Source organism: Rattus norvegicus, chromosome 3, assembly GCF_021556685.1.
Source record: "Rattus norvegicus strain SHRSP/BbbUtx chromosome 3, alternate assembly SHRSP_T2T, whole genome shotgun sequence".
NCBI classification, from domain to species: Eukaryota; Metazoa; Chordata; class Mammalia; order Rodentia; family Muridae; genus Rattus; species Rattus norvegicus.
The window spans coordinates 102,028,087-102,044,079 of NC_141536.1; the positions used below are offsets into that span (position 1 = coordinate 102,028,087).

The 15,993-nt window shown below is 40.0% G+C and overlaps 1 protein-coding gene across 5 annotated transcripts in view; it reads left to right on the forward strand.

Annotated features, from left to right (window-relative positions):
• The window catches only part of Cdin1 (CDAN1 interacting nuclease 1), a 205,067-nt gene that overhangs the window by 90,104 nt on the left and 98,970 nt on the right, over positions 1-15,993 (forward strand). For 2 of the 5 annotated variants that reach the window (NM_001399492.1, XM_087653842.1), the window contains 3 exon segments: positions 900-967; positions 12,513-12,578; positions 13,137-13,242. In NM_001399492.1, coding sequence (NP_001386421.1) covers positions 900-967; positions 12,513-12,578; positions 13,137-13,242 — 240 coding nt within the window. 5 annotated transcript variants of the gene reach the window in all.

Genomic DNA, 15,993 nt, shown 5'->3' on the forward strand with positions numbered 1-15,993 from the left:
TTCAAAGCTGTCAGTGTTTAGCATAAAGGCTTCTTACATGGTCCTTAGGAATCTAAGTATTAGCAAGTATTATATAATTCTGGTGCTTTGAGGAAAGTTGTAATTGGACACAGGCCACAGAGGGAGCTCACTCCTGCCTCGGTTGCTTGTTTGTTCTCCTTTATTGCCGAAGATGGAACCCAGCTAGGTAGGCAGTGTACCACTGTGCTGAGCTCCTAACCCCTCATCCTTGACTTTCCTACACATTAACTGCCTCATCTCTAAAACAGGCTTTTTATACTTGTGAGGACCAGATAACATACTTACATCACTTGATATGAATCTTCCATCAAGAAAGCACTAGAACAGTTTATATGTTTCTGTGAGCATCTGTTCATTTGCATTTGTGTGCTTAAAAATGCAGAGAGAGAAGGAGAGGAGAGAGAGAGAGAGAGAAGTGAAGCCAGATCTGGTAAATGAACCTCACACTTTTCTAGACTGTAAGATTAGAACGTGTTAGGGCAAAGATTGGGTTAATTATTGTTCTTACTCTTAGCGAGAGTTTAGTTAACATGTACTAAGTTGAGTTTGTAACACAAATTAATATATATTTTTAAGTGACTCCCCTCATTTTAAAAGAAATTAAAGTCACAGTGATTTAAAAATCATTGCTTAGGAAGGTATGTGAGTGTTATAAAAAAATTCTTCTGACTTACTTAAATGAGGGAAGAATGCATGTAGAAATTTCCTTCCTCAAAGGTGTAATCTGGGTAGGAATTCTTATGTATAATTACCATAATTCTCGCTTTCATCTGAGCATATAATATTGTTGGTAGAATATAGTATTAATACATAATTGGCATTAGACTTTTTCTGTTAAGCCCTTCTGTGAGTGTTGCCTCCTTAACTGAATTGTTCAGTGCTATTGGCTACGAGCATGAAGTCCTGCTGAGAGACTTGCTTCTCAAGAAGAACCTCTCCTTCCTAGGTAAGTGTTGCTCAGCTCTCTGACTGACAGTGTCATCATGAGTACTTAAAGACAAGTGTTTTCAGTCTTCCTCCTGCAGGTACTGTGTATTACAGGGAGCGAGAGGCTAATGACTGATGTTCTGCATGCTACCTTTTATTGATTTAGACCCACTCCCCTATATAGACAGCACATGCACAGGCTTGCAATTAATATTTTATAGAATAAGTGGCTGAAAAAATGCTTTAATATCTGTTGCAGTATTACTTTTGGTGTCATGAGATATTAACCATAATCTAAGCCTTATGAGAGAAAGAAACAAAGAAATATTGTCTATAAAATGCTTTATATATTAAAGAGAATACTTAGAAAAATTCATGTTAGGTATGTTCATCTCCTCATACAGGAATGTCCTGTTATTGAAAAGCAAAATATTAAGCTTTTATTGCTTTCATGCCAGGTATTAATTGCATCATAGATTTAGAATGATTTTTCAAAATCCCCCTATGTCTGCATTCATATGTGACCCAGTAGAGAATTTTACTGTTCAATGTTATTTCTTTCATCTCTTCATGATCAGAAATAAAGCCTGAAACAACATTCACACAATAATGGGGCATGGCAACCATAAAGCACCCAACGAAGCATTCATTTTTCTCCTCTGTTGTGTCTGTGACAAGTCACAAAGGACCAACAGCAGTCGTGCTAGTGAGCAGGTCCGTGCACACATGGAGACACTTTACATCATTTTTGGAATTAAAAGGAAAAACATATTCCACTACTTAATTTTATTGTAAAGTGGACAAGACACTGGCCAAGAAAAGTTAAATCCAGAAAACCTAGGCTAAAGCTTTTCATACTTCTCAGTCATTAAAACTGGAGGAGAGTGGAGTAGGGTGAGCTGCAAGCCGAGAATGATCACCAATTAAAGTTAAAGAAAGTTGATAAATTAGGAATGTGGTCTCCAGTTACTAAGTTTGGAGAGTAGAACCAGCCAAGTGTTTTCATGCAAAAAGGGCAAGTAAATTGTAGGGTCTTTGGAAATAATATAGTATGTAAACAAATTTCCTTTTAAAAACATGTAATGCTAAATAAAATGGCTATCATCTCAGAGCTGGTTATAATGGGTGCCCGTGAGGCACTGTGGTGTTTTAGAACTGTAGTGTTCTGATATTTTAACGATTATGATCCATCTGTTATCCAGATGCAGGTCATTGTAGTTGTCTTCCCTGAGCTCACTGATGTCATTCTTTGGCACCATCTACCTATGGGCCACACCCACTCAGGCCCACTATGTCTAGCTTAACATCTGTAAGCTTCCTCCCTGACGTCTAGCAGACTCCAGCAGGAAGGGAAATCACAGAGAGTTTAGATGACTTAAAAGTAAGTCTAGAACCTCAGATAACTGGAACTGAGTGTATTTTACTAGACTCACTTCCAGTCACAAATACCAATGCTGAATATGGCAGATAACTGTTTCCAATTGCATGGATGTACAGAAATACCTAAATATTGAACTTGAGGGGTCCCACCTACTCCATTCTGCTCCTGGATATTCAGTGATTTGATGGAAATGTATTGGTTGTGTGAGTTTTCTTGAAGGAGTGTGAACAAATTACCTGTTGGAATTTGTGTTGGTCAAAACAATTAGATGCTCCTTTACTTTTTCCCTCACATCCTGCCAGGTACAATACATCAATCCCATCTTCCATTTTTCTACTTTGTCTTTTCTCATTGCAATGCCTCTCTGCTGTGAGCAGGTTCTTTCTAGGTAAACAGCTCAGACTCAGTTGCATGTTTTATAGCCCAAAGCAAGGAACAGACAACAGCTTGTCTGCTTGCAATCCGGATTCATCCATGCTACTTTCAGAAATTGCAATGTATTTTTAAGTTCACTGGCCATTTGGGGAGCATCCTCATAGTCCCTCTTCATCAAAGAAGTATGTCACAACTCACCGTAGATTCTGGTAGTCCCCATTTGAGCGCCAGTTCTGTAGTGTGACATTGCTTGGTGAGACTTAACCATTGATCACACAAGATAGGTCATCAATGAAACACCAAAGAAAGGGTTCTACCCCACTCTCATGCTTGAACCAGTGAGCCAGTAAGTTTATTGGAGTTATTTATAGGCACGTGTGACTCAGAGGCAGCTGTATCACAGAAAAGTACCCCCCACTATAATCAAGAAGTTCTGTGTCGGAGCTCACTATGAAACATACAGTTAGTTCCCCTGAAGGAAGGCTCCTCCCCCAGGAAGTTTCCACTGTCTTTATAAGCTGTGGGAGTGGTTTTGTGGATCTTGTACCTTGGTGAACCTTCTAAGTTTTGTTAGCTTTGTGAGTCTTAGGAGACTATCTTCTTCTTAGAAGATGGAGTGCGTCAATTCAGAGGAAGTAGGTACCCGACAGTACCCTGAGAAGATAAGTAAGCTTAGACAAATCCTTACAATAATTTCAGTTCTGTTTGGAGTATTTCCTCATCAAAGACAAAAACTTGTTAGTTTAGTTTATACATTCTAAATGTTCTAATGTAGCAACAACCTAACACATGTTTATTTGTTGTTGAAACATGAACAATCTAGATCATGTATGAAATATTGTGTGGAATTATTATTCTTTTACTTTATAAATACTTCCTCTGGGATTTAATTAGTTGCAAAGTTTTGTGCTGGGCGAATTCAGATAGATGATCATTTTACAAGCAGTATGGGAAAATACCAGCATATAAACAGATTGCTAATCCAACCATATTTTTTCTTGCTTATGTGTCTGTTCCTTGAATGCTGTTGTAGAAATTGTAAATGTTTGCCTCATTCTTGAATAGGCAGAAATAATTTCTCTTTCTCCCTATCTGTCTGTCTATATCTATCTACCTGTCTGTCTGTCTGTCTCCTCCCCCTCTCTACTTCTAATCTAGACTGGTTTTACAAAACAGCCCTTCTTATTGTTTATTATTTAACTATTATTTATACTTTAGAGCTCATGACTTCCCTTTAAACATTTTCTTCTGTTGCACTATTTCCATACATTATATTTTCTCTGAACTCTACCTCACGAATAGAAAAGAAAACTAAGTACAGTTTTTTTTTCTAGCCTTAATTCTGTCTTGAGTTTCCTTTTCTTGTAGCTATTAGCTATGTGGCTGAGCAGTTTCAGTGACATAGGACTTAGCAAGGCCCCTAGTACTGGGAGTGTGATGGAAGGGTGGTCTTGATGATTGGAAATATACATTTACTCCTACAGATTTATCCTGCCTTGAAAACTTACCTGTTTCATATTATCCAAATAAGTATTTGAAATAAGGTACTTCAAAGATGAATAAATAATTTTAATTTCATTAAGAAGTGATAGTTATTCCACAAGTTAGCTAGTGAGCTGAGTGTTATTGTAAGGACACACCAGTTGAGGTCCAGCTTTTCTAGAGCCCTGGTCCCCATTCTAGGGGGAGCGTGGGTGTGTCTAGTGTACCCAACTTAACAGGCATACACTTAGTATCTTCCCAGTGGAAGTAAATGTGCTTGGGGTGTCTTTTTAAAGTATAATGAGTTTTTAAAAAGCTTATTTGTGTTTTAATTACTTTCTATATGAGTATGTGTATAGGTGTGTACACATGAGTGCGCCACCCACAGAGGACAAAGGCTTCAGATCACCTGGAGTTGGGATTACAGGTGGTTATGTGCTGCTCTGTGTGGGTGCTAGAGATCAAACTTGGGTTCTTTGCAAGAATAGTATATGTTCTTTACTATTGAGCACGTGCTCTCTCCTATTCTTTTTTGTACTAAAAGCCAACAGGGGCATTCATATACTATTTTTATACTAAAAACTGCTAACTAAATTTTAGAGGCTAAAAATACAACTCTGCTGCCTCCTAAATTGTTTTTCTTAATGAAGAGGTGTCAGACAGAATTCTGTATATTCCTCAGCTCACTTTCCCCAGATTTCCTCTCGGATTTCCAGAATGGCTGCTTTGACTTCCCATGTGGATTCTCTTGCCATTGAGATCACCAGACTCTTAAGTGATTATTGTGTAAAACACTGTGAAGGATTTTTTAAAAATGCCTTTTAAAAGTTGACTTAAGTGTGAAAGCTTACAGGAACTTCTATTACAGATTTCAGTGCCTATCAGCAGTTCTTTTCACAGGCCGCTCAGTTAGTCACCTCTGAGCAGTTGGCATTCAAGATCTCGAAAGTATCGGGAACTGTCTGTCACCCGTATCTAAGTTCAAGCACACAGAGAAGACTCTACTTAAAATTGACCAGGAAGCTTTGTGCTCCTCGCAAAGCCTCCAAGTGATTCGTGAGGCCAGGCTTTGCAATAGTGTATCATCTCTCCATCTTTTTTTTTATTTTGAGAGGAGCTGTTGGTTAGCTTTTAGGAGACCTTTGGGCAGAGAGCAGCGGAGTATAGTGAAGAAATGGTGACAGCTATGAGAGAGTAAGACCGTGTGCACATCTAGCAAAAATACAAAAGAACTCATCCCGGAGACAGAGGAGAAGCCCTTCGTCAGTGCGGGCTGGCACGTCTCCAGGTCAAGGGAACTTTCATTAGTGCCTGGAGCAGCCACTGTTGGGTACAAACTCTTGTTATGTTTGCCTTAATAAGGATGGCTCTGGAGATATTTCGTCTTCCCAGCAAATGTTACCCTGTTAGTAGACACTAACAATTTCTGAGTGACACCTGAGAGGCACTTACTTCAGCCCTGCCGCACTCCTTCCCCCCACGTTTACACAAACCAGCACGTTTTACACGGGTGCATCTCGAGCATCTGTACATTGCTCTCCAGGACTCCAAGAGGGTCTGATGTATAAATCCAAAAAGGCTTAGTGAAGGATGTCCCTTGCCCAAAGAAATTAGGGTCTTTGTTTCTAGAAGTTCATCTGTTTCTGTTTCCTTCACTACCTTGAAACACGCGCGCGCTGCACCAGGGCAGTGATCTAAGGGTGACAAACAATTGGGATTATGACTTCAGGAGAGTAGCAAGCAGCAGCAGGTGAGGCAGGGTGCTTAGGTGGTTTACACGCAGACGTTAGCAGGGATAAGAGACTAGAAAGAAAATGTGATTACGTAGGCTATAGGGAACAGAGGGGCTTAGATACTTTTTCATAAGGAATCACCCACTTAAATGCCTATCTATCAGAAAAATTAAAAAAAAAAAAAGATAGGTTTTTGAAGTGGCAGTGATGTTCTTTTAGGGGCATAGGTAATTGGGGTTCCAACCCCTCCTGGAGACACTGAAATGAAAGAGAGTGTTCTCAAATATGCTTGTGTATACTTCCCTCCAGAACCAAGAGAGGGGAACCATAGACAAGTCCCTGCTGTTTGAACACACACACACACACACACACACACACACACACACACACACACACACTGTCTGAAACACCAAAGAATGGTAATGCTGTTACCACTTGGTCCAAGCCCACAGCCTTCCCTCGCCGATAGATACCATGGTTAGATAGCATGCCTGTGGTCTTCTGCATTCCTGACCACTAACAATTTCTGGAAACTAGTTCGGTTGTTAGTGTCAGAAATCCAAAGGAACTGTTGCACTTACACACACAAAGAACTAATTGGATTTAATACAGACCTGGTGACTGCCAAGGAGAGCACTTTGCTTCAGGTCTGCCTAGAGTTCAGAAGACAAGTCTGTGTCACCCATACTTCCTGTGTCCTTGGCATCTGTACTTTCCAGTGCTGTGCTCATTCTCAAGAAGCAAAGGTGGCCACTGACAGGTGCGAATTCGTTTATTTCTTAGCATTGTAATCCCAGAAAAAAAGTTGTCCTGTCACCTTCAAAAAAAAAAAAAAATCACAGAAAGGGCTCTGATGTCAGCTGCTCTGGTCCAGTGTCCTCAGAGCTGATTGCTTGGGGGACAAGTCACTGACTATCTAGCAAAGTCATAGTGTGGGGTAGCAATGCCAGGCAGGAGAGCTGCAGGGAATCCGAACAAAACATTCTCCCTCCCACCCCCCTCTCTCTCTGCAGTGAGTTAACTGCAGTTTCCATTGGTACTACTACTACTGCGTTGGCTCTGTGGTCCATCTGTATTCCCAGATTTGTACATGTAGGGATATATGGGTTTCAGTGTGGGCTCTTTATTATGTCTTATAACTGTGAATATGCCTCTTCTATGGATACCAATTCAGGGAGAAAGAACAGGGAGAGGTAGGCTAACATTTAACCACTCATCAGAATTTTGAGGTTGGCATAGGTTCTATGTTTTTGCAGGAGAAACCGTCTGAGTCTATGTATTACAACCTAGTACCCTCCCAGTAGCCTGTGAGAGCTCGTCTCGTTTGTCTGCTCTGGAGGTTTGAGTAGCAATGGCCCCATTGCCTTGTGTGTTTGAAAGCTTGGCCCATAATGAGAGGTACTTTAGGAGGTGTAGCCTTGCTGGAAGGAGTATGTCACTGTGGTTGGGGCATTGAAGTCTCAGGTGGGTAAGCCAGGCCCAGTACGTCTCAATCTTCTCATGTTGCTGATCTAGATGTAGATCTCTCAGCTCCTCCCACACCATGTCTGCTTGCATGGTGCCATGCTTCCCACCCTGATGATAATGGACTGAACCTCTGAACTGTAAGCCAGCCCCTGTTAAATGTTTTTCTTTATAAAACTTACTATGGTTAAGGTTAAGACATTTACCATGCTAATTTGTCTTTTCCTTTGAAGCACAAAGCCAAGATAGTGTTCGGTTATTTGCTTTGTTGTTGACGTTTGTGTCCTCCGTCTCCACAGCACAGCCAGGACGGCCTACCTAGCTGCTCTTCACGCCACCCCCGCTTCTTGACCTCCTATTTGTTTCCTATCTTCAGTTTCCCCAAGTATTGTCCCCTCAAGACATAAGTAGAGGATAAGGTCAGAGCAGTCATTTGCAGTCCTTTATTAGCGACTTTGATTAGAGACTTTCGGGAAGAGGTTGAAATAAATAGTTCTAATGAAATTTGGGCATCGTTTCTGTGTCTGTAGTCTTGCCATTCAGTATTTGTGGTCTGTGCACCTTACCCCATTTGCATATCATAATGGCAGCTGTTACTGAAGCCCTACTGGTGCCTTCAGCAGAAAAGACTGTTAGAATTGTTCTCAGGGAACATGCAGAGAAGAAAGGTCACAGATCTAAGTATTGAATTAAGAATGTTTTAGAAAATATGATGTATGCACATGACATGCTAGCATAGAAGAGATAAACTACAGTTTTAAATTGCTTCGATGCATTTGCTTTGGGCCCTGTCTGCATTGAGAAATGATGTGCAATGTTTTAAGTGAGTATCTTTTAATCATTTGTTTATTTTATTTAGTAGCTTCTATCCGTTGAGAAATTCATGGGTCACTTCAGAGTGTCACTTCTCATTTTCAGGTGTTGCAAACTGGAATCTTGTACAATTTCTTTGGAAATGATGTATATCTTAAATGTAAAGATTGTAATAAAACAGTACAGATTAAGGAAAACATTTTCTCAATAGTCTTAAATATGATTCCTAAGTGTATCTTAAGTAGTTTTAGATGTGTCTTATCCTCTGACTAAAACTCAGCCCTTTATTTTAAACAAAGGAATTGTGTAATTAGTAGCTAATTGCTTTGGATATTTTGGGTATTTCAAGGAGATAATTCAAAGGCCATCGAAATTAAATGCTCACAATGTTCTTTCTGCATGTGTAATCCCCCTTTAAAATATCACCTAAGGACAGGCCTGACAATGTAAAAATAAACAGAGACCTGTGTTGTTTTTGTATAGTTGAAATAATAGTATTTAAAGATAGTTTTTCAAATCTCTTCTGTGGACACAGTTTTGCTAAGTTTTGAGTTGTAAGGGCAGGAGAACCGCTGAAGCTCGACTCTTCTGAATGGTATCTGGCATGTGGCCACCTACCGATCAGAAGGGAAAGGAGAATCCCTGGCTCTTCCTAAGTATCACACATCTTCCAGCTTAGTGATTGACACAATTAAGAATTATAGAGTAATGTAGGGTCTGTGACGACAAAATGGGACTGCGTTGACATGGACTTTCATCTACTGTCGTTTCTATTTCAGAAGCCCCAGTCTTGGTGGACAACTTAACCTCTCTGAGCTTCTGTTAGGATGAGTACGTTAGAGTGTGAGTGGAGTCGTCTCTGAGCTTCTGTTAGGATGAGAACGTTAAAGTGTGAGTGGAGTCGTCTCTGAGCTTCTGTTAGGATGAGAACGTTAGAGTGTGAGTGGAGTCGTCTCTGAGCTTCTGTTAGGATGAGTACGTTAGAGTGTGAGTGGAGTCGTCTCTGACAGTTTACTAGCAAACACATACTGTTTTGTGAGGTACCTGTTGCCTATAATTCTTCATTTGGTGGATGTGAAGGCTAACACGTGTGCTTTTAAGTGATAATATTCTTGTATTTGTTTTGATGACGAAACCTTAGACCATGAGATTAGTGTATAAATTTATATATGCACCTTGATGCAGAAGAGTCTTTCTTCCTGTCTTGTCTGCTGTGTTCACAGACTAAGGTCAGGAGAAATGATGGGGCGAGTATACTAAAAGCACCATTTCAGATTGTTGCCCTCATGATTTTCTCTTCTCTTAACTAATATTATTTCTCCTCTCTCTCTCTCTCTCTCTCTCTCTCTCTCTCTCTCTCTCTCTCTCTGAAGAGATAGTATATATTTAGAACATCTAGTTTCAGCTAGGGAGAGTCAAGAATCCCAAGTAACTAGTTAACTAGAGTATGTGTAAAGTATAAGAATCTGTATGAAATCCATGGTTCTTGGAGAAAATGTAGATTGTGCATCTGTCTATAGCAGAAACTCTGCACAGATCAATAGTCAGATAAGAGTAGGAGTGTGATCATGGCTACCCAATAATAGCACAGTCCTCTGTACAGAATGGGTTTCTGGAGGATTTTGCCCAAATCTAAAGACCAGATAAGGGAGGCGTTACATAAACCAGTACTGATGGAAGAAAAATTGTTAAAGAAAGGGTCCCTTCTGCAGTGAGTTGAGGTTCAGACATTTGGAATAACCACAGGAATTTCAAAGAAATCTTAAACTTTGGGCCAACTTCACTGCTTTGTCTATGCTTATGGAGTTAAATAAATTTAAAAAAATCATTTAGGTAGAATTTACAGAAAACATAGTGTTTAAAATGCATGTTTAATTAATTTATTTGTTTTTTTCTGTGCATCAAATACATGTGGAGAGTATTCGGGTGGTGAGGGAGACACCAAAGAGTCAGGTTCTCAGAGCAACAGCATCCATGTGTCCAAGCCTGTAGCTATCTCTGCAAAGGAGCCAGGAGCCAACACGGAGAGGGTAGAAAGAACTAAGGGCAGAACAAAGCGCACAGCTTCAGACTCTGGCATTTCGAATGGAGCATACCCGAGGGTTTAGAAAGTGTTCTATTGTCAGGAACCCATTTGAAATCCAAGGGCCAAGAAAGAAGCATAATGGAAAAGGCAGGAATCTGGGTCAGATAGACAGGCTGGCCCATGGTGCCCAGCACAATGAACTGCCTGCTCTAAGTGCTTCTGCCTACACTTGCACTACTCTCTGAACATCATCAAGTTATTCCCTCCCTTCCTAAGAAAAGATAAGCAGGTTGGCGGACCCCTGCATGGGGGCATGAAATGGAGGTGTTAAGGCACTGACTGCTTTGTAAGTAAAAGCAAGGGCATTTCAGATGTTTTGAATAACCTCTTATAAGAAACACTGGCAAGGACTCCAATATCAAGATGCTATCTATGCTGGCACGGTTACTATAGGATCAACTTCATAGATACTGAGAACATGGTAGGACGTGAAGAAAAGAGAGGGGAGAGAAAGCAGACAGACTTGCTGACTGAGACTTTGTCCCCTGCTACTTTGGAATTCTCTACAAAAGATGGAACATTCCCTCGCTTCATCTAGTGGCTAGACTTGGGGTTTGGGATTTACATTACATTAGAGAAACAATGGTGTTGCAGTCGCATACATGATTTTGCAGCATGCAGTGTGTAGTGTGCTTTAGTTTTTAAAGAATTCTGACTATGCTTGCAGATTGCTTGGTGACCTTTGAAGTTTTGTTTTGAGCTGTTGTCAGACGCATATCATTGTTTTAACATCTACATAGGCTGATGAAGCTAAGATAGTTTTAATGAAATATTATCTATCTTTTTTTAAATGTCAACCAGCTTTTAAAACTATCCATCATGTGTCTAAACCATCACTCAAAACACTAGAGTTGATCTGAATAAATACCTCTTCCATTAGTTTTTCTGGTCAGAGTACAGTTAAAGGGTAGAAATATTCTGTTCTATTTTTGTAGCCCAATTTCAAAATTCTTTTGTTTTAAAATTAACCTTAGTTTGATTTATATTTCATTATTTCAACAGCTTGATTTTTTTTTTTATTTCAAAGAGGGAGAATGGTTCTGACTGCTCACATCAAGCCTTCTAAATCTGAGTAAAAGTACCTACTTCTAACAGCATTCCAGTTAGATATCTACTTTAATGTGTGTCTTCTCATTAAAAGCTTATTTATGTTTAAAATGCTGACCTTTCAGGATGTGCACAAGAATGCTCTAAAACAGAGCTTCTCAAAGCTGGCCATGAAACCACTGTCTTGGGCTGACAAATGGATTGGAAATAAGCCACCCAACACTGGGAATGGGCCATTAATTTTAATCAAAGTTGATGCAGGAAGGCCAATGGGATGCATGACAATGTCAACAGCCCAGTAGGTGTTAAGAGACCACTCGGCCTTCCTTGTTACTTGGTTGGGCCATTAGTTGAGGTTGGGTGAAGATAGAAAGCCATGCCTGGAATTGAATGACCAGGTCACTCCAAAATCTAATGGAGAATTCTCTGTTTCAGAAATAATGTCGTAATGCCATTAGAAGTCAAGGACATCATTTAGAAAATACTAGGAGGGTGGTGATTTTGTTTTTGTTTTTTTTCCCCAAGCACCTTGCTAGGATCATTGGTATTTACAGAAGAAATTGAAAAGACAAGGAAAATATCTTCAAGCCTGTTTGCTTTTCGGATGTACAGACTTCAGGCCATCAAACCCCCAGTTGGAGAAACAGTTGTAGACCTAAGAGATTAAACAAGAAACCAGCTGTGGAAATCTCACTTTCCCTCCTTTCCTTGTGTATGGGAGTAGCTTCATTAATTGAAACCAGAGTTTCTTGATTGCTTTAACAGAAGCATTTATTTCCTGGTTGCAAATGCTACCATGCTCCTGTCTTACTGTAAACTGTCAATATTGACTCCTTGCAATGGTGACTTCCATTATTGTGGGTCCCTTTACTTTCCATCAGTAAGTATATTTATTTTGAGAATTTTCAATTACCCCCCCCCCAAAAGGTAGCTCATGACAGCTTGGATTAATGATGTTTATAATAAAGACATAAAAATGCAAAAAGGACAAAGAAGCATTCTTGTATCTCTGGTTCAGGTTTGGGAAGAAAATTCATTTATTCTGACACGGCATTGCCCGCGTAAGAAAGACACGTGTGGCTGCATTAGTAATTTTTACACACATTTAAGAAGGAAAAGCAATTATATTGCTGTGGTTTTAATGGAGTGCCTCGGTAACGGGTAGTGTCTGTACTTCCTGCAGACGAAGATCAGCTGCGTGCAAAGGGCTACGACAAAACACCAGACTTCATCTTACAGGTGCCAGTTGGTAAGTCCTTGAGCTTGGACATGCATCTCTGTATAGAAGGGGATTGGTTTCTTTGCATGTTATTATTAGCAAATATTTTCAGAGTAGACGATCTTTTTAATATTGTGTTGAAATGGGTATACTCATTGGAAAAGTCTTGCCGTTGGCTTAGAAGAAGCCTGTGCCTCAGAACTTCTCCATATACTTTAGGAAGGAGTATGCCTTCTGAAGGCATTTTTTAAGATGCCATTCTCAACTCATTTCTCTATAAATTTTGAATTTTTAAAAACACAGCTTTGTCAGACAGCCTGACACACTTTGGTCTTGATGTGTCACTTTTTGATCGTGAGCACTAAGAAAGGGAGTTTTGAAGAATGGGGTGAGGGGAACAAGATGAGACTGTGGCCCCAGCATGCCTGGCGATGAACCCACACAGACGTGTTTTTTTATAAATTACGCCCACTGTGAGTGGCAGAGGCTAAGTCCCTGCTCATTTCTGTGAAGCACAGAGAGACCAGTGCATAGTTGAGGATTTTCAATCTTGCCTTCACCATGTATTAGTAATGCTTTGTCCCTTAGCTGTGGAAGGACACATAATTCACTGGATTGAAAGCAAAGCCTCATTTGGTGATGAATGTAGCCACCACGCCTACCTGCATGGCCAATTCTGGAGCTACTGGAATAGGTAAGGCCCCATTATTTTTCTCTTAAGATAAACGATACTCTGCTGAAGTCTCATTAGAAAAAAAATATTTTGTTTAGCTGGTAAAAATGCTAGGAGCCTTTTTTCCCTAGTAAATACAAACTCTGATTAATGTATTCATTTCAGATAATTTAAACTTCTCTGCTTAAATGATGTTGCTTCATTTTTTTTTTAAACTTAAAAATCTGTGCTTAAGGTCAAAACAAGTATAGTCTATTTCCTGCTTTACAGTGATTACATTAGTGTCACTTAAAATACAGATAACAAGCTGTGGTGCATAATATGGTATAGACCGCATTTTATCCTTTTGATGTGGAATTTATGCATCCTTTTAGACCATAAAAATTAATTTATTCCCAGTTACCTGAAGACAGTATCCAAACCACATGAAAAATGAAAAAGATTTACATTACAACAGTACCAAACCGTTTATATACGGATTTCTATGACCATCCTGAGGAGAGGGAAGTTTCCACAATTAAAGCGGTTCAGGTTGGGGCAGATATGCCAAATACTTACCCTGTGCCTGGACCTGAAAGTTATTTCAGTTAATTCTTACAAAGAGGATACGTGTGTGTGTGTGTGTGTGTGTGTGTGTGTGTGTGTGTGTGTGTGTGTGAGTGATGGAGGGTGCGCGTGTGTGCACACATGTCTATAGTATATGGGTTCATGTGTCTGTGTGCAGGTGTATATACATATGTGTTAGTGTGGGTGTGCATTAGATGATCTTCCACAATAACTCACCATTTTCCCACTTTATTTATTGAGGCAGGTCTCTCAATGAAACTAGAGTTCACTGACTGCAGCTCCTCCTGGGGAGTCTCATTTCTGCCTTCCAATTGCTAAGATACAGGCAGCAATGATGCCTGTGTAGACCCCGGTGCTGGGGATTGGGCTTCCGGTCCCCATACTTGTGTAGCAACAGTTTCTCAACCAAGGCCTCTCCCCAGCCCAGCAAGTTACTTTTGTCCCCATTGTATAAATAAAATAAGTAAATAGATACTCAAAGCAAGGAAATAGTATGTCATCCTGCTAGTCATCACAGGCCTGTGTTTACCCCGCCTCCCCCGTCCTGTCCATCTCTAACTCGAAATCTTGTCATCTGCAATGCAACTGTTGAATTGTTGAATTGTCCCCTCATCCCTTCTGTCTCTAACACAAAGTCTTGTCATCTGCAGTGCAACTGTTGAATCTTAGATTTTTTTTTTATGATTGTAATTTTCTTTGATTTTTTTTTTTATGTTTGCATTCCTGTTCTCACACTAGGTGTTTTCTCCATGAAAACAAGAAATGGGTTGGGGATAACCTTTCTAGATTAGCTGTGCTCTTCTGCCATTGGCCATCAGTAAGAATACAGTAATGCGATGACACATGCCCAGATCATTAAGGAAGGAGGTGGTAGCATCTGCAGGCAGCAGTGTGGGCTGTGGGTGGGAGGCTATCGAATTTGGCATTATAGTGTTACTCAGCTTTACAAAAGGCCAGCAGATCTCGCCCGTGGCAGCTGTGCTAAACTACGCCTACTCTTTGCCATGGTAACAGTGATCATGACAAAATGCTGAATGTAATGCCCTTCTTGATTTTCTTGTGTAATTGTGCGTAGCATCCAAGCTTTACTTTACAGGGATGGAGGAGGAAAGTGCACAATGTTTTAGAAATCAATGCTGCTTCAGCGTTTCCTGGGTTTTATTCAGCCATTATTCAAATTAGCAGTAATGTGGCAAATTGAATTTTAGATTTTTAGCGATTTTCTGATGAGTTTGAAATAGTAAAGAAAGCACCATTTTTGAGAGTCTAGGGAAAGGACAGGAAAATCAAACTGCCTAAGTTTAGGTGACTAAAGGGTTAAAAACAATTGATCCTGTGAATCACTGCACCATTCAGACTGACTACCCCTTTTTGGTCACATCTTTTCTGAAGTACAAATAAAAGCTCAATTTCAAATAAGAAAGCTAAATTAAAAATGCCAAAATCATGTCTTCATCCTGAAACAACCCAAGTACTGAGCACCTACTGTGCACCTCACACACACCGATCAGAGGCACATCCGATGATCTACACTACTGAGCACCTACTGTGCACCTCACACACACCGATCAGAGGCACATCCGATGATCTACACTGCTGAGCACCTACTGTGCACCTCACACACACCGATCAGAGGCACATCCGATGATCTACACTGCTGAGCACCTACTGTGCACCTCACACACACCGATCAGAGGCACATCCGATGATATAGTCACCTCCCTGGGAGATTACAGACATGGCTGAAGAGACGATGAGGGGTCAATAGTTGAATACGGTTTCTTTCCAGCTGAATTGGATTTTATTTTGTTTTTGTTTTGTTTGTGTGTGTGTGTGTGTGTGTGTGTGTGTGTGTGAGTGTGTGTGTACAATATTTATATTTTATATATATATATATAAAAACCTTGGCTGGCCTAGGACTCATCATATAGGCCTCAAACTCACAGAGATTCACTTGACTCTGCTGCCAGAGTTCTGAGATTTATGGTGCATATCACCATGCCCAGATCCTTATGTGCTTTTTTTATATATACATTATTTTGCTGCATTTTTTCATTCTAGTTTCATTTTACATAGAGTATCATTATTTATATACCTAAGGATATTCTTTGAATTTACATTGGCTAAGCAGGCACAGTTTACATAGAGCATGTTGTATGATTGAACATGTTAGCCTTTGTTTTAAGTATTCCAGATCACTCATGG